The sequence below is a fragment of the Carassius auratus genome, chromosome 28 (genome assembly GCF_003368295.1).
Source record: "Carassius auratus strain Wakin chromosome 28, ASM336829v1, whole genome shotgun sequence".
NCBI classification, from domain to species: domain Eukaryota; kingdom Metazoa; phylum Chordata; class Actinopteri; order Cypriniformes; family Cyprinidae; genus Carassius; species Carassius auratus.
In genome coordinates, this window is record NC_039270.1 from 18,184,553 (window position 1) to 18,204,439 (window position 19,887).

Here is a 19,887-nt window from a genome sequence, read left to right on the forward strand (position 1 = left end):
GTTTTGCTCTCCATTTTAAGGCATTGGAGATAATTTTAGCTGAACAGCCTATCATTTTTTGCACCTCTTTATAGGTTTTCCCCTCTCTAATCAACTTTTTAATCAAAGTACGCTGTTCTTCTGAACAATGTCTTGAACGACCCATTTTCCTCAGCTTTCAAATGCATGTTCAACAAGTGTTGGCTTCATCCTTAAATAGGGGCCACCTGATTCACACCTGTTTCTTCACAAAATTGATGACCTCAGTGATTGAATGCCACACTGCTATTTTTTTGAACACACCCCTTTCAACTAATTCAACTAATTGCCCAATTGCACAGCCTTAAGAGCGTACATATCATGAATGCTGGGTCTCATTTGTTTTCTGACAATCTACTGAACCTACTGGTAACTTGTTTGCCACGTAGCAATAAAAAAATATACGAAAAACCTTGATTATTCTGGTTAGTCACATTGTACTGCTATTATTTTGAACAATACTGTACAATCCACAGAAAATGTAATCCAAAATTTGTATATGGTGTCAGGAAAATTTAGCTCTAAAAGAGGCATTGTTAGCCAACTATGGTCGCAAGTTGCGTCGTTACCAACATAGTTCAACGATTCTGTGTTTCCAGAAACCATAGTTCAAACGAACATTGGCAAACTGCATCGCAAACTTGTGTCATTGGAACCACAGCTCTCCACCTGTGGTTAGAGGCATAGTTCATTGTTAGTTTGGTGTGTCGATGTCACTGATTGCGCCCCACCTGGGCTGTGTTCTATTAAGAGTTATCGACCCTATGCCCTTTTATTTAGAAGATTTCACCATCCACTTTGAGTGATTTAAAATACTTAAAGTTGTGGTTTAAGGTTATAACCTAATTTGCCTTTTTAATATTATTACAAATTCAGTAACTATTGAGAGAGGAATTGTCGTCATGGTACAGAGCCCCTCCCCTCGATATCACAGTTTCCGCCATGTTGGCAGCAGTGGTGGACAGTAACGGAGTAGCTTTACTTCGTTACTGTACTTAAGTACATTTTTCAAGTATCTGTACTTTACTGGAGTAGTTTTATTTTGAGCAACTTTTACTTCACTACATTCCAAAGCATAAAATCGTACTTTTTACTTCACTACATTTCATAAAACATACCGTTACTCCCTATAATATATCACGTGCTCCGACACTCAGAAGCGGTGTCTGATTCATCATGAACGAACTGAATCTTTTCAAAATAAACTTTTAAATCGGATCGCGAATCACACCAAACAATTCGTTTACGAATTAGAATGATCCGATTGCAGCTGTTCTGGAGTCTACCACTCACTGATTCAAATGAACCGTTTAGTGCGAGTCTCCAGAAGTAAGAACCGGGAGATCTTGTGAGCGCGCGTGCATCTGATGTTGCTAAAAGTAAGTTATTAATATCGAAATTTTGGATTAATTATTGCAACTGAAAATCGTATTTGGGTCAAAACTGTCAGTTGTTTGGGAACTAAATCCATTGTAAAGAGTGATCTATTTAAGCCCACTGAAATGCTCGAGTGCAGACGATGCAGACACATCAATTCTAGGTAAAAAAAAAAAAACAACAACAAAAAAACCCATAAAATAACACAGATTAAATACAATAACTTGTGCACGTTCAAATTCACCGCTGCCGTAATGTTAACAGTTTAATTAAAATGTCCTTTGTGACGTCTGTTTTTATATTGTTTATCGACAGTAACGTTATACATATGTATATTGTTTGGATTAACTAGACGAGTAGACAGACATGAATGTTCATCGTACTGAAAATAAGTAAATATTGTTAGCTGATGCTAACTGTCTAGCTAACAAGCTTGTTGGTGCTAAGTTGATGTAATTTTAATAAATAATGTCCAAATATTTTTATTCAGCCACCTATATATATATATATATATATATATATATATATATATATATATATATATATATATATATATATATATATATATATATGGTTAGAAAAGAAAGGATGTGATGTTCAGATGGTAACTACAGTAATTATCAGTGGGAAGAGATTCACCCCATTTGGCCATAGGTGTTTTTAAACCACAGACAAGATTTGAGTAGGAAAAAATCATTATGAAAATTCTTTTATTATTTTTTTCCTTAAAATGTTCTTTCTAACTTCAGGCCTTATTATCATGTCATATTTACAGTACAGACCAAAAGTTTGGACACACCTTCTCATTCAAAGAGTTTTCTTTATTTTCATGACTATGAAAATAGTAGATTCACGCTGAAGGCATCAAAACTATGAATTAACACATGTGGGATTATATATGGAATTATATACATTACAAAAAAGTGTGGAACAACTGAAAATATGTCATATTGTAGGTTCTTCAAAGTAGCCACCTTTTGCTCTGATTACTGCTTTGCACACTCTTATCATTCTCTGATGAGCTTCAAGAGGTAGTCACCTGAAATGGTCTTCCAACAGTCTTGAAGGAGTTCCCCGAGAGATGCTTAGCACTTGTTGGCCCTTTTTCCTTCTGTCTGCGGTCCAGCTCACCCCTAAACCATCTCAATTGGGTTCAGGTCCGGTGACTGTGGAGGCCAGGTCATCTGGCGCAGCACCCCATCACTCTCCTTCTTGGTCAAATAGACCTTGATGCCTTCAGTGTGACTCTACAATTTACATAGTCATGAAAATAAAGAAAACTCTTTGAATGAGAAGGTGTGTCCAAACTTTTGGTCTTTACTGTAACTTTGATGTTCTGTAAAACAACTAACTTTAAAATACTTTGTTCTTACTGGTGAAAATCAGATGGTCATCTCTGTTTTCTCTCAGGTACATCACAGTGTAAGCTTCACAGTGAACATTACTCTCATCAGCGTAGTCCATATCATCAACAAAAATATATCTTGATTCCATATAGTGGTTATTTTGAAAAAATCCAAGGTATTTTGAGCAGTAGGATTATAAAAAAAAATGTGCTAATATAAAATTAAATTAAGTAGCCTATATAAAATTGCAAACATCTATCTTGCAGTACTTTTTTACTTAAGTACATAAAAAAATTGAGTACTTTTGTTCTTTCACTTGAGTAAAATTGAAAAAGGAGTACTTTTACTTTTACTGGAGTAATATTTTACCATATGTATCTGTACTTTTACTCAAGTACTTGATTTGTGTACTTCGTCCACCACTGGTTGGCAGGATGCCGGCAGCAAAACAGGATTGTTTACGTGTGTTGTTAACTTGGTAGTAGAAGAGGTTCTCTCAATTCTGCAACGTTCATTACGTTTTACCATGCCTGGAAGTCACTTCTGCGTTAAAACTAATCCAGTACCTCACACGATACATATGGAAAACATAGGAACAATGGAATACAGTTTTTTAGGTTAACAAAATGGACACAGCATTAGTCTGCAGCCTCGTCTAAATCTCATACACCTTGCCTTCACAATGTTAATGGCTTTAATCTAACCAGGACATTTACATCTTGCAATCACACATTTAACTACCCTAGCTAACCCAGAACTGGTTTGTCCATTTTGTAGCCCCCAACACAAAACCTGGTGCAATATGTGTCATTGGGCTAAATTCAAAATTACAATTAAATACCTAAACATACACAGCTTAAGCCTCCATCAAAACATGTTGGAAACGTTTGTTTATATTGAACATCTAGTGTTTATAAACAGTTGCAGTTAAAGCTGCAGTAGGTAACTTTTGTAAAAATATATTTTTGTCATATTTGTTAAACCTGTCATTATGTCCTGACAGTAGAATATGAGACAGATAATCTGTGAAAAAATCAAGCTCCTCTGGCTCCTCCCGGTGGTCCTATTGCCATTTGCAGAAAGTCATCTGCTCCCAGTAAGAAACAACCAATCAGAGCTGCGGTCCGTAACTTTGTGTTCAAAATGTTGAAAATGTATATAATAAGCGAGTACACCATGAATCCATTTTCCAATCCGTGTTTTTGGCTTGTCCTGAATCACTAGGGTGCACCTATAATAAGTGTTTATATTTGGACTACTTTAGATTGCTTCGAGGGTACCGCGGCGGAGTAACCCAGTACCTTTGTGATTCTTCATAGACATAAACAGAGAGAAGTAGTTCCGGCTACGATGTTCTTCCGCAAGACGGGACCAATTCTGTTTATTAACCGCTAGAGCGTCAAAAGTTACCTACCATTGCTTTACTTTGTCAGTTTGGTCAAGAAGTGTCTGCTAAATGCAATGTAATTACAACACGCTAAAACGCATGTGAAGAATCTTACCTTGGCCAGTTCAAAGCTGTTTTTTTATCACCTGGAGGCTTGTAGATGGACCCAGCCACAGCTGAAAGCCTTATAACTTCCCAAACACTTGTGGCTTTTAAACTCCTGCATTGTGTAATAACAAAAACAAGATAATTCATAATGTCCATATGTGTGCATGGAGGAAATGGTCCAGGTCTCTGTGCCGCTGTAGGGAGCTCATTTGGGTCGATATTTTGGAGGCCTGAGAGCTTCTCAAAATACCGCTGTTTTGCACTTGGTGTGTGTCATGATCGGTGATACAGGAAACACGGAGAGAGAACCAATTGCAGGTATGACATTTATTGAAGGGTAATCCAAAGGGGTAAACAGTCCAGGCAGGGGTCAATACCAAACACAATCCAAACAAGAAAACAAGACAAGAAGACAAGGCAAGGGCAAGACTGATTTGACAGACATGAATAATCATTAGACATTAAACAAGGACTCCATAACACAGACTCAGACAGACCGGGTATTAATACACAGAAGGTGATGAGGGAACTGGAGACAGGTGGGGAACAATCAATTAACTCAAACAAGGAGGAAGGGGACCAAATAAGGGAACAGGAAATTGATAAGGTGACAGACACCATGGGAAAGGAGGACACCTAGTGGAAACCCAGGGAACACAACCCAGACACTGTGACAGTACACCCCCCTCTACGGAGCGGCTCCCAGACGCTCCACGACAGACACAAAACAGAGACCAGGAGGGAGGTGGACAGGTGGAGGCTCAGGGGGAGGGACGGAGGGCCAGAAAAGAAAAAACATTCGGAACAGGCACCAGAATTGTAAACACAAAACAGGGAGACCAGGAGGGAGGAGGACCGGAGGAGGTTCAGGGGTAGGGACGGAGGGCCAGACTAACAGAGAGGAAGAGGGACAGGAGTGAACACAAAAACAAAAAGCAAAAACAACAACATGAAGGTGGGTGGAGCAGAAGACCACCACATCCTTGTGGTCGATGCCAGAGTCCCCCAGGGCGGAGCAGGAGACCACCACAACCGTGTGGTCAGGGCGAGAGCCCCCCAGGGCGGAGCAGAAGACCACCACAGCCATGTGGTCAGGACAAGAGCCCCCCAAGGCAGAGCAGACCTCCGTGCGGCCGGACCAAAGGGACGACAAAACTCTGGTAATCCCCTGGTGTCTTTACTGGACTCCAGAAGATCGGTGCTGGCCTGACTCTGCTCGCAAATATCATTGGTGACTGGCATTTGTTCATGAAGACTATCAGTGACTTGCACTTGTAGATGAAGATCATTGGTGATTGGACTTGCTCATGAAGATCAATGGTGACTTGCCTTTGTTCATGAAGATCACCGGTGACTTGACTCAGTCCTAGAAGATCACCCGTGACTTGACTCTGTCCTTGACTCTTGACTGGTAACTAGCCCTGACTCTGGAAGATCAGCGGTGATTAGCCCTGACTCTGGAAGATCAGCGGTGATTAGCCCTGACTCTGGAAGATCAGCGGTGACTAGCCCTGACTCTGGAAGATCAGCGGTGACTAGCCCTGACTCTGGAAGATCAGCGGTGACTAGCCGTGACTCTGGAGAGTCAGCGGTGACTAGCCCTGACTCTGGAAGGTCAGCGGTGACTAACCCTGACTCTGGAGGGTCCATGAACACTGGAACCTGACTCGACTCTGGTGGGTCATCAGGAACCTGACTCGACTCTGGAGAGTCCACTGGAACCTGACTCGACTCTGGAGAGTTCACTGGAACCTGACTCAAATCTGGAGAGTCTGCCTTGGAACGCAACTGGACATTAGATGTTTAAACAATAAATCTATGATTTTAAATTATGCTGCGCTTTATGCATTTGCCTACTATCATATTCACTGTGTGCTGTACGTAAAATGAATGTTACCTTTGCTTTATGTGAAAAAATATGATTCCCAATGCACACAAACTTCCCACAATTCTGAGTGCCCTGTTGGTTACAGTTTACTTACTTTTTAATTATATTTTTATAAAATATTCATTTATTTGAGGGAGATACTTTGCCATCTTAAGAATATGTTTATTTTTCAAATGTATTCTTAAATCAATTTTCCAATTTTTAAAAATGTAATGTATTTATGTTTGTTTCGTTTTTTTACTGTAAATTATGTTTTGTTTTCACTTCCAAAAACTGTAATTAAACGTAAAATGAGTTTTTCATCATATATAGTAAGGGAACTTACCGTAACCAACTGATAAGTTTTTACTTTAGCATTTTGAGTTGTTTTTACCATTAAAATCATTATTTTTTACAGTGTGTGTATTTTAGATGTTTTCTTTCCACTAGTCTGGAATACTTCATGAAAAGCCTGTATTTGCCTGTAGTGTCTTGCCTTAAGGTACAATATACAATGCTGTCCAATAGTAACTCTTTTAGACACATATATTCTGTTTAATTTGTTTGTTTGACTCTTACTATGAATTTAAGATCTGGAATTGTTAGTCACAGACCCAGACAAAGCTGCAAACTGTTTAACCATCCAAACAAGAATGCACGCAGATAATTAAAATTGTTAAAACACTTACTATATAAAATTCAACAAGACAAAATTGAAAAATAAATACAACTTCAAATTTAGTGAAACTGGTAAATTATGAGTTAAAGTAATGGATAAAACATATTGACTGATCATATATTTTATAATGTACCATGTAATATTTTATCATTAACATTTAAACTGTTCCTAAACTTGCTTGTTTGTCATAGCATCAGTAAACATGCTGCTGCTGACATCTAGTGGTTAGGAATATTATCATTACAAACAACATTATGTGTGAATTAATTGCTAAAATTTTCAGCACTTAGCTGTCCTTGGCAGCACGGAGCAGTGGACAGCTATAGATCCAGCGCCCGGGGAGCAACTGGGGGTTCAGTTCCTTGGTCAAGGGCACTTCAGCCATGGTTATTGAGGGTGGAAAGAGCACTTTTCATTCACTCTCCCTCACCTACAACACCACAACTCCTGCCAGCACCAAGACTTGAACCGGCAACCTTCGGTTTACTAGTCCAACTCTCTAACCAGTAGGCAAATATACAAAGCTCTCCATATTTTGTTGATTTTTTTTATTTTTTTTATTGCTAAAAATTTCACCATAGCTGAAAAAGAAGTAAACTAGTAAACTGCAGTGTTACATCCATAAATTCCTGTGAGTGCCTGCTCTCTCTCTCTCTCTCTCTCTCTCGCTCTTTCCCTCCTTGGCTGTCAATCCCTTAGGCGCCTCCCTTGTCTGCTGATTGGCTCTGGAAGCTGTCCGTCTTCATTAATCAATCTGACACCGACCTATCCAGTGCCAGTAAAGTTTCCAAAATCAGATAAAAGGACGTGCAAGGACGTGAACTGGAGACCTTTTTGCTTTCCTGGGGTTTTGCTGTTATGTTACTTGTTTCTTGATTTGATTTTTGTTTCTTTGTTTATGCCAAATTTCACTTAGTTTGTTTTAACCAATTTTCTTTTGAACCTTTCCTCTTTTTGATTTGCCATTTTGTTTGTTTTTGTCACCTTGTGACTTGGATGGCGTTGCTCTTTGAGCTTTGCTGAGCTTAGGCTCTAAGACGTTTACTCCTTACCCAAGAGGAAGGTGGATAGGAAAGATGTCGTGCGACTTCCATTGTGCAACATTTAGGTAACTCAATCTGTTTAGACACCCTAGGTAAGAGGTGAACGCCACCCTCTGTATGTTTGGTTTTTTTTATTAGTTGAGAATAGGGAAGTTTATGGCGCCTGGCGCTGAAGATTTGCTTTCTTTTTCTTTAGTTAGGTTAGAGGTTTTAAATAAGTTAGAAGTGATTTTGTTTTGTTTCTTTCTTTCTTTTGGCGTCACTAGCGTCCTCTTTCTCTTGGGTTTATTTGTGTTCTTTTTGTTTGTTTTCTGAGTTGTAAATATTTGGATATATTGGTTGTCTCTTTAATGATTTATATTCTTTTTGGTAGTTATTAGGATTTTCACGTTGTACAATAAATCACATTTGTTGGCAACCAGTGCCTCTGCATTGTCTCTTGCTGCCTCCATCAGGTTTAAAGGTTTACCACAAAAATGTTGAATGTTACCTTCTTTTACCCCTAGACCATTTTAAGAGGGTCGTAACATGCAGTAAAAAAATAATAAAAAAACACATAAAAACAATGCTTGAAATAAAAGAACATTACAATTAAAACATTACAATAAATTAATATAGCTCAGGTTTGTGGAGGGAATTCACCTGGAAAAACACCTTAAGACTCTTTATAACCCCTAATATAAAAAAAGACAGAGTAACAATAATGAACATGGTCAGTGTTGGAGAATGTGTGGTAATATGTCTGCTGGTCACTTCCATATCTTTTGAGAATGCCCTATTATCTCTTTATTTTGGATAGAGATGATGAAGGTAATTAGATCAATATTCGGTTCTGAGGTCGAGTTTAATATTTTTATATATTTAGGAAATCTACCAACAGGGCTAAGAAAGACAGTTAGATATTTGTCACAAATACTTTTAGCAGGTAGCAAGAAAGCAATAACTAGGTGTAAGGTCCAGGCACTCGGCCCAAGGAAGGTATCTGGTGCTGGATGATGGTTTGCTACGTGTTCTGTCTTTCAGCGCGTCGAGTTATTAAATTTAGGTTAAACTCAAAACCGATTCAATTTTATTACTTAATTTGACTCCATTTTAGTATGACCTTGAATTTAGGTTGAAATGCAAATAGGTTGTATGCCTTTTTAATTAGTATTCTTCTGACATTTGATTATTGTAGTTAACTCCTACTTTTATATTAACTCAATAATTACAGAGTAAGACAGAATAGAATCAAATGGTAGCACTTTATTTTACAGTCCTGTTCCCCATGTACATACTATGTACTTATTATAGTATTTACAATAACTATGTAATAACTAGGTACTAACCCTGAACCTACCCATAAAACCTAACCCTACCCCATGTAGTTACCTTGTTTTACCAGAACTTTCTTAGGTAAATACACTGTAAGTAAACTATAACTACATGTAAGTGCACGTACTGTAAAATAAAGTGCAACCATCAAATGTAACAATTTGTTCAGTCAGGTAAATATGTGTTCTGCCAATTACATATCCAATTGAAACATATCAGAATCGTCCTGATCCTTTTGCTGCTATCCTTTAAATACCTCAGACCAAGACAAACATCCCCCGAGATGAAGACAGAAACTAACAATTGGAATTTGATTAGGTCAGGTCCCAGACCAGGGTAGTTTACACCTCAATGGGAACAGAAGGTCATTTACATGGAGGACCCTGGAAAAGGGCACTCCCATCACATTAATCAAGTTGTCTCTTAACTCTAAGGATCTGTATGATCTTTGAGTCTACTTTGTAAGATTGAGACCATTTTACCAGTCACCCCAAGACAATTCAAACGACACCAAACATGACCATAAGTATCACTTGCATTAATGCAGAATATTATACTATTGGTAAGTGGATGGAGTGTGATGTCCTCGATGGCACCGTTACTTATGATGGAGGGTGTTCAAGAGAGTGTTCAAATGTTAATAATCAGGAAAGTCCTTTGTTTTTCTTAGGGAGAAGTCGTCCCTAAATCCAGACGGTCCAGCTCCAGTCTTACATAGGAAATGGCTATGTAACAGTAAAGATTCCCCGACAATTAATGAATGGATAGAAATAGTAAAGGAAATTTATGTTATGGAACATTTGACTTTTTCTCTGAGATATGCCCAGAGAAATGTGAAGCATATTGGAAAAAAATGGATGTTGTATCTGAATACAAATTGAAATGTATATGCCTTTATTTATTTATAATTTCCCCTCCTTTTCTTTTCTTTTATTTTCCTTTTCTGTTTTACATGATGTTGAGCAATTTTGTTAATCTATGATTATTTTAGCTTCATGTCCCTTGATCTGTCTGTCTGGTTTTCCTTTCCTTTTTTTTTCTTGTAAACATTTTTAAATGAAAAATACAGTGAATTTTATCTCCCAATGATTTAATCATAATTTCTCTAAAATGATTGACATATTTATAAGTTATGGCTTAAATTGTATATTTAGGACTTCATTATCACTTAAAAAGGGATAATAGAAATTATAAATACTATTTTGTATTTTACACACCTTTTCATTGATATACGCATTAAATTTAATTATGTCCTGCAAAGTAATCAACTTCCACAAGAAATGTAAACCATAAAATGATAAAAAAAATAAAAAAAACTCAAAATTTGTTTTAATTATGTTATAGACTAGGCTAAACTGCCTCTAATTATACATATAAATCATGTGAAAATATAGTTATTTTATTTTTATTTTTACAATTTTCTTCAATAACCGTGCCCCTGAACTCATTTTCCACCATTGAGACATACTTTCTTGCCTTCCAAAACCAACTTCAATTTCATTTCTTTGGAAACATTATACAAACAAGCCATTAAAATCATGGACAAAAAACCAAGGCACTATCATCACTGTGCAATTAAAAAAAAACACAGCTTTTTAAACTGGAAAAGTATTCATAAGTTTTTAAATTTGAATCTCATATACAAAGTGACACATGATTTGGCACCAGCTCCTCTGGCTGAGTTCATCAGCCAAAGAAACAGTTCTGAGCGCGTTACTCGAGGCTCTGCCAGAGGGGACTGTGTCATCCCTCTGCGCAGGAGCGTTTTCAGTCGCTTGGCCTGGTCAGTGAGGGGCGCTACTGAATGGAATTCTATACCTGAGGAGGTTAGACAGCTCAGCACTTACAAGGCCTTTACAAAAAATTTGAAAATTTGGCTCATTAACAATTATGTCTGCCAACATTAAAAGTCGAGCCTATTGAGCTGTATTATATATTAGATACACTTTAGCCATTTTTGAAAATGTGTTTTTTTGTGTCTGATTATTGTAATAGGTACAATGTACCTTAAGTTATTTTACAGTGTCATTTATATTGTAGTCAATTTGCCATAGACTTGTAAATGTATATTTTTGTTCGTATTTTAATGCTTTTTTTTTACATCTTTGCCAGGGGACTACAGATGAAAAATAGCCTTTTGGCTAATTCTGGCTTTTTTAACCATGTTTGTTCATGTGTTTTATGAAATTGCACTGTCCCCTTTTAAATAAACCATTAAATCAAATCAATTTATTTTTCCCACTGGAATTCATCTGTACAAACTGAGGTAAGCTTCAACTCTTACGCCTAACTTTTTTTTTAGTTTTTGAAATGTTATCCTGCTTGTCCCACCCTTAAAGTTCCACCCTGTTAGGCTATATATTATGGAGAATGTTTGTCACTTAAACAAAATAAAATTTAAAAAACTAATCTGACATAGTTATAAAAGTTATTTTAATCTGTAGAAGGTTAGCTAGCTAATTGTTGATCACTTAATGAGCTATGGCTAATTAAGCTTTTAGATATAATCCAAACAGGGTGGAATGTGCAACTAACAGGGTGGAAATTCTAATAGAATAAGTAGTATTTAGTGTATATAGTAAATACATTTCTATATACGTGTGTGTGTGTGTGTGTGTATATATATATATATATATATATATATATATATATATATATATATATATATATATATATATATATTTTATATATTAGTCATCTGAACAGATAATCGTTTTGCCACCATGATTGATTGTGATAAGGAACCACATAGCTATTTTTTGTGTCCCTCCCCCAAAGAAAATATGTATTGTTATTTTTTTTTAGGATCATTTTGAAACAATATTATATAGGTGCTAGAGGTGACCCCAAATAGTCGACGATTCAATGCTTCGTTTCGAGGAGCCTGATTCGACTACCACTCTCACAGTCAAATAATCGTGGGGTGTTATGATTATGTCTGTCTATATGGGGGAGCTCATATGTCTGATTTCACATGCGGTTATATGCAGCCTATTATGATAAAGCTGTGAATAAGAATCTGAAAAGAAAGAAGCTTCCAATTAATATTTTAAAGTGCGTGAATAAATCCAACCACCTCTATTAGATGTATGTTTCTCTTTCCATAATCCATGACTTACAGAGGAGCAACTTGGCGGCAGGGATTTAAAACTTTACCAAGACTCAAATTGACACAGGCAGAGACTGGATTTTTTTGAACAGGTAGGGTACAAGTGATTTCAAAACATTTCAGCTGGTGTAGATATATTGTGGATACATTATTTACCTGATATAAGATGCATTTGGTTTCGAGTCAAGCGCTTCATTGTAGTACTATGGTGATATCTCTTTAGCGCACAGCACGAGCAGGACAATCAATAAAGCAGAATATTAATAACTATGACTGGGATGGTCACACACACATATGGTATGGTATGATATGAGAACACCATTATAATAAAAGGCTGTGAATTTTTTGAGTTTAGCTGCTGTGTTTCTGCACATTGTTTTGTGAAGAAAGTGTCCACAAAAGGAGTTTGTATTCAGAGCCACGCAGATTTGTTCATGTGCATTCAGGCTCTTTTTGTAGATAGCATATAAGTCCTAATATTAACATGTTGCATAAATAATGAAGTGTATTCACATGAAATTATGAGTTTTATGAGTCAATTATGAGTCATTTTCAGCGGACGCAGGTCAAAACAGAAATGCAGAACATTAATAACTACTGTCATATAGTGAGAGCACGATTGTAAAAATTGTGTATTGTTAGGGTTTCGCTGACGTCTAGCGTTAACTATATTTTAATCAAAACTTTATTTTCCCCATTTGTATCTGCGAGGCATTTGTTACACATTTTCCCTGTGTGTTAACATCAGTAATTATGGCTGTCAAATGTCTGACTTGACTGATGTATTTTCCCCCGCCCCAAAACATCAGTCAAATATCAGCAAGATTTGAAAATTACGATTTGACTATGAAAATCTATGAAAGTCGGGGACACCCCAAATAGCTGCAGGTCCACACATTACAGATGGGAAACCATGCAGGATAATGATGGAAAGCTTGTCCACCATTAACGAACCTGTTAACACTGGTGTTCCACCCTATTATACTCCGTTATGCTCCTTTCCACCCTGTTAGACAAGTCATTTTAAATAATAATTTCATAGCAACATTAAATGTTTTGCATACTTTTGTCTTATTTTGTGAAGTGAGGAGCACTAACAGCATATATATGTTTTTGAGCAATTTTTTATTATTATTTAGAACCCTATTGGCAAAAAAATTGGAACAAAAATTACCTATCCAAAATTATTAATACATATTCTATTCATTAATAATTGTTATTGTTTTTCAAATAAAAAATAAGATGGAATAAGGAACATATACAGTACTATCCAAGAAAAGCTTATTATCGTGTAACATTTACATTATTAACATGTTGTGGTAACTATCTATATGTCCCCAACAGGGTGGAATATGTTCATGGCCAGTGTCTGAACAGTCTACCCATAATTATTATTTTTTGAGTCCCCGAGCTTGACCAATATTCATTCCTAATTGTTAAATATATCACTATTTTGGTAGAATGCAAAAAAAAATAAAAAAATAAAAAAAATCATGTAACTCTTTTTCCAACACTTATGAAGCCAAAATGTGACCGCATACCAGGAATGACCCATATATATTTAACTAACTTTAGCACTTACTATTCTAATTCTATTCTTAAAAAAATGTAACTACCTTTCTTATATTTTTATATTCTATTTTCTTTTCATTTATTATACAATTATAAAAAAACGAACAATAGCTTGTTCTTTTATTCTTTTTCTATTCTATCAGTTTTTTTCTTTCTTTATTATATTTTTAAAAGCCCTTGCTACGTGTACAGCATTTAAACTAACTTAGACTTGTTATAGCACTTATACATCATTGCTCTTTAGTTATTTTTGATTGCTTCCATTGTCCTAATTTGTCCCAATTTGTAAGTCGATTTGGATAAAAGTGTCTGCTAAATGACTAAATGCAAATCTAATGTAAATGTAAATATATACATTTCACTTATATAGCATTACCCCACACTGTCAGGTACTTGCATTTTATACAATGCAAATAGCTTGAAAGCAGCAGTCAGGAATCAGTTTAAATTTTCACATAAAACTTTATTGTGATCAACATTGAGGAATGGAGAACATTCCAGCATGTAAATAAAGAACAACAAAGCTGATCAGAAGAGAGTTTAGCTTCCCCCATCATCATCATCATCATCTCTCGCTTCACGTAAGAAATCCCTCGTTTTGTCAGAGCACAGTGAAGCTGAAATGAGCAGATATCTTAAACTGCTGTGAATGTGATTTGATTTCAGATTTCTGTATGTTTCCCTCTCTCACCTGTGACAGGAGCTGGAGATTCAGACAGACTCAAGCTTCAGTTTCATCTTCACAGGAGTCTTCTTGGGAATCGGGACCTAAAACAGCACACAAGTATAAACATACAGAGAAGAGAAAAGCAAATGCTTAATGCAAATAATAAAAACAAATACATTGAATCTACAATATCTTCAGTAGATTGTTGTAAATGTATGTCACTTGAGGATAAACAAAACAGATGCAAGTAAGAGTTTGTGTAGGGATCCTCAAAAATCATAAAAACGACACAAATTAAAACAAACACAAATACCTAGATGACATTGTGGAAGGGAGGGGGTGGATATGGATTAGCGAAGTCTGCAGTGGGAGAGAGAATCAGGAGGCGAACGGTAAGTGAGTGGTTTGGACGGAAACGATCAACACCTGTCTCTTGTTTCAGTAATTGGCTTGGAGAGAGTATAAAACGCCAGGAGAGACAGGAGTCGTTGAGAGAAAGACGGACTGCTGACCACAGGAAGGAGTTAACCAGACGCGTTTGCGATAGTCTGCTAGTGTCAGAATAAAAGTCACCATTGGTGTTTGTAACGATTATTTTTGATTTATTAAAAACCTTGTCTGCAGTCCATCCGACCCCTTGTTCTCTTCCTCCTATAGCAGGAAGGGTTACCTCTCCTACATCATCGTTTAGTATTTAGCCAATGGCTAGGCGTCCAGGGTGTATAAGAGCATGAGCTACCAGTTCCTTGGCATGCGTCATTATCCGGGGCTGTGACGTCATCCATGCGCCCTGTTACTTTCTGTTTGGAGTTAGCGTAAAATGTGCTGCTTGTAAAACGTGCCGAAGCTGTTTATCCACTGGCGGGTCTATGTGCTTGTTTGGGGAGTTGAATGTGGACACTTGAGACAGTGTATGATCTATCTGTGCTTCATGCCAATGAGTTTATCGGAGACTTTCGGCTCCATCTACCGCATAGTTTGGGGATAGCGATTCTGAGACCGCATGCTTTGCATGCGCTAAGGACTGTACCGACTTTCTGAATGAGCATTATCTGCTCTGTGCTTCATCATAAGGCTTTATTCGTGCTGGGCCTCATCAGCTGCTGTTCTGTTTTGGGTTTGTTTTGTTTAGTGTTTGGTGTGCTGTTCTGTCACGAGCGAGTCGTCTCGAGTAAACAGCTGATCGAATCGTCTTGGGTGAACTGTTCTAAGTGAGCTGTTCGAGTGAATCATTTAAAGTGAACTGTTCAGTGAACGATGACTCTGTTTTCGTGATTTGTTTGAGTTTTTGTTTCCTTTTTCTAGTTTATTTCATTTCATTACTTTATTTTGTTTAGTATTTTCAAAGACGAGTTTTTTTTTAATCTGTTCTTTTGAATTCAATTGTATTAGTAAATTTACATCTTTCATTTGTGTTTTGAATTATACTGATGCATTTATGACAATTTGCATTATTTTGTTTTCCATAACACTGCTCTTTAATGTTGTTTTCTTTGTTTGTTGGCAGGGCCTGGGCACCCGGGGGCAGACGCGTGACCAATTAGGTGGTAGGGTCTTCATTGTAGTCGTGGTCTTCTCTGACATGAGTCGTGGAGTGTGTGCTGTGCTGGTGTGTGTGCACTGAATGGGGTGCTCTTCATAGAGGTGATATCTTGAGACTGCCCTTGGGATCCTCTGCAGCCAACATTAGAAATTAATAAATTGAAGAGTGATTGCTGGTCAACACCTTTTATACAAAGAGACTGTCTTTTTAACAATTAATAAATTGTATGTTTTTTCAATCACCTATGTCTCTGACTCCAACTGTGGTTAGGATCTGTGTGTGCCTTAGCTTAGGGGTTATATTAAATTCTTGGGGCGAAATCCCCCAAGTGGCGTAGTCGGAAATAATTAACTGAATTGAGCGTGGGTATAGATTGTTCCGCCCAATGTCATAAAATAGAACCGTTACTCCCGAGCACTTTGCCACACTCCTAAGAACTCACTACACTGGTGCCGAAACCCGGGAAAGGAAGAAGGAGTACCGCCGCCATGCAGAGCCCATCCTCCACGCCATTTGCGGACATCATCTCATCCCTGGCAGCCCTGCACCAAGAGCAATGTCAGGCCCTGCTGGACTTGAGAACTGATCAGGAGCGGCGGTTCCATGCCATCCTACAAGCCAAGCAGGAGGACCGTGAAAGGTTCTGAGCTGGATCGACCGGGAGGTTTGCGTAGAGGCCACGGGACCACCCGCGGTTCTCATTCACCTACCCCTGCACAAAATGGGACCGCAGGACGACCCGGAAGTGTTCCTAGAACTTTTTGAAAAGTCAGCGGAAGCGTGTGGCCGGCCCCGCAACCAATGGCCAGTACAGCTGATCCCCCTGCTCTCGGGTGAGTCTCACAGGCCACCCCTGGTCAGGCAGGAGAGTACCAGATACCTGTGAGTATCTAGGGGTGTACATATCTGGCCTTGGTGGATTCAGGATGTAACCAAACCTCAATCCATCAAAGCCTGATTCAACTGGGGGCATTGGATACAAGCCGCATGGTTAGGGTGCAGTGCGTACATGGGGATATGGTGAAGTATCCGGTGGTCCCGATTATTATTCAGTTCAGGGGTCAAAAGCATTGTGTGGAGGTAGCGGTTAGTCCCCACCTCTGGCATCCAATAATTTTGGGAACAATTGGCCCGCGTTTACTGTTTTATTGGGGTCGTTATGTTCGGATGCCTCTTGGGGAAATAAGGCACAGAAGGGGGCCGCGCGTGTGCTTGGCAGCGGCATATGCAGCATCTGAGGTCTGTCCTGAGATCGCTGAGGGGGGCTAGACTCACGGCCAACCCAAAGAAGTGTGCGATTGGGCGTGTAAGGTATTTGGGCTTCCACTTGGGGCATGGAAGGAGGTAAGGCAGTTCTTGGGACTGGCAGGATATTATAGACTGTTTATTCCTAATTATTCGGACCTCACCAGTCCTTTGACTGACCTTACTAAAAAGGAGGTTCCAAATACGGTCCAGTGGACGGAGCCGTGTCAGCAGGCCTTTACCCAGGTCAAGGCTGCCCTGTGTGGTGGGCCGTTGTTACACTCTCCTGATTTTTCTCTCCCTTTTCTGTTGCAGACGGGCGCATCAGACAGGGGGCTGGGTGCAGTCCTGTTGCAGGAGATAGAGGGGGAGGAACGGCCAGTACTGTACAATAGCTGGAATCTTTCGAAGAGAAAGGCTAAGTACAGGACCATAGAGAAAGAGTGCCTTGCCATCAGATGGGCCATCCTCACCCTCTGCTATTATCTCCTGGGACGGGAGTTCACACTCTGTTCGGACCATGCTCCGCTGCAGTGGCTCCATCGCATGAAGGATACCAATGCGCGGATCACTCGTTGGTATCTGGCTCTACAGCCTTTTAAGTTCAAGGTGATCCACAGGCCGAGTGTTCAGATGGCTGTGGCCGACTTCTCCAGAAATGGGGGGTGGCGTGGTTAAGCGAAGTCTGCAGTGGGAGAGAGAATCAGGAGACGAACGGTGAGTGGTTTGGGCGGAAATGATCAACACCTGTCTCTTGTTTCAGTATATGGCGTAAAGAGAGTATAAAATGCCAGAAGAGACAGAAGCAGTCGAGAGATGGACTGCTGACTACCGGAAGGAGTTAACCGGAAGCGTTTGCCAATAGAGTCTGCTAGTGTCAGAATAAAAGTCAACATTGGTGTTCGTAACGATTATTTTTGATTTATTAAAAACCTTGTCAGCAGTCCATCCGACCCCTTGTCTTCTTCCTTTCCTCCTATGAACTCACTACAGGCATTAAATACAGGTTCACCCGCAATAGTCAAACACAAATGTGACTCTGCACCACAAAACCAGTCACAAGGGTCGATTTTGGGAAATTGAGATTTATACATCATGTGAAAGCTGAATAAATAACCTTTCCACTGATGTATGATTTGTTAGGAGGACAATATTTGGCCGAGATACAACTATTTGGATATCTGGAATCTGAGGGTGCAAAAAAAAAGTTTATATATATATATATATATATATGAGAGAGAGAGAGAATACCTTTAAATTTGTGCAAGTTAAGTTCTTAGCAAGGCATTTTACTAAACAAAAATTAAGTTTTGATATATTTACAGTAGGAAATTTACAAAATATCTTCATGGAAGATGATTTTTGCTTTACATCCTAATGATTTTTGTCTTAAAAGAAAAATCTATAATTTTTAACATTACAATTTGGCTATTTAGCTATAATACCTTTCTACCTTTCTTTTTATTTATTTGTTTTTTACTTGGTGGCTGTATCTGTAGCGCCTCCGAGCAGATATTATCCACCAGGGGTGTCATGCACTTATTGTTTTTGAGGGCACCCATTGCGCACCAAACATACAAGCTAATCTAGCCAAGCTAACCGAAATCTCTGTTGGCTATTGTGTACTATTACTATATTACCATTGCTTTTGACCACTAGACATCAGTATTTAGTCAGAGAACTACCACGGCTGTAGCTAACAGATGATTTATTAAAGAAATATAAATTAATAGAAAAATACAGTACTGAAATATTTATAGAAATTGCAACATTCTTAAACAATGTTTATACATACATTATATTAAACAAGAACGTATATATGCAATACACCACAACAGTGACTTTTAACAAACAATCAGACGCAACTTAAATTAGAAAATGGTCTTGTCTTTAACCCAGTGCCAAAAGTCAAACTCCTGGCCTTCTTGGTGGCAAAATCAACAATCAAAAATATTCAACAAAAATGTATATAAACAGAGTGCAAAATGCAATACACTGACTGGCAACACCGATGGAGTTTCGGTTACTTGCCACTGTCACCTCTGGCTCGCTTAGTTGGGGTCACTTCATCTACAGCGATATCATTGACTTGATTGCAAATGATTGCACAGATACTTTTTAAACTGAACTGAGATTATTACATCACTGAATTCAATGATGAACTGTCTTTAACTGTCTTTTGCCATTATTGACACAAAATTTCCTAATTAATGTTGTTCAGTTGCTTTGACACAATCTCTTTTGTTTAAAGCGCTATAAAAACAAATTAGACATAACAAATTATGGTCTTCTGTTTAACTTTCCAGTGACTTAAATGCCAAAAACCAATCACTGGCCCTCTTGCTTAATCCTCAATCAAATCCTTAATCCATTCTAATGGACACTAACAATGACTGATTTCTTTCCCTCAATCAATAAGGACGCTCTCTATCATACCTGCTATTTCACTTCCTGTTTTCTTGTAGAAATACTTGAATTCAAGGAATCTTTCAGTAATCTCCCATTCATCCACATTTTTATTAAAATGCACATTTCACATGAGCACAACATTCTGCTCAGTGTGGGAAATGTCAGGTGTAGAATGATCCCATAATATATGACATTTTACTTTC

General features: G+C 38.1%; 1 protein-coding gene across 4 annotated transcripts in view; it reads right to left on the reverse strand.

Annotated features, from left to right (window-relative positions):
- The window catches only part of LOC113047075 (uncharacterized), a 60,809-nt gene that overhangs the window by 24,341 nt on the left and 16,581 nt on the right, over positions 1 to 19,887 (reverse strand). The window contains exons 7-8 of one of the 4 annotated variants that reach the window (XM_026208335.1): positions 14,512 to 14,588; positions 14,215 to 14,437 (exon numbers count right to left, since the gene is read on the reverse strand). In XM_026208335.1, coding sequence (XP_026064120.1) covers positions 14,542 to 14,588 — 47 coding nt within the window. In that variant the 3' untranslated portion in view covers positions 14,215 to 14,437; positions 14,512 to 14,541. Of the gene's footprint in view, positions 1 to 14,214; positions 14,438 to 14,511; positions 14,589 to 17,914; positions 17,961 to 19,887 lie in introns of those variants that run through there. The other 3 variants (XM_026208338.1, XM_026208336.1, XM_026208337.1) reach the window with 3 other exon arrangements.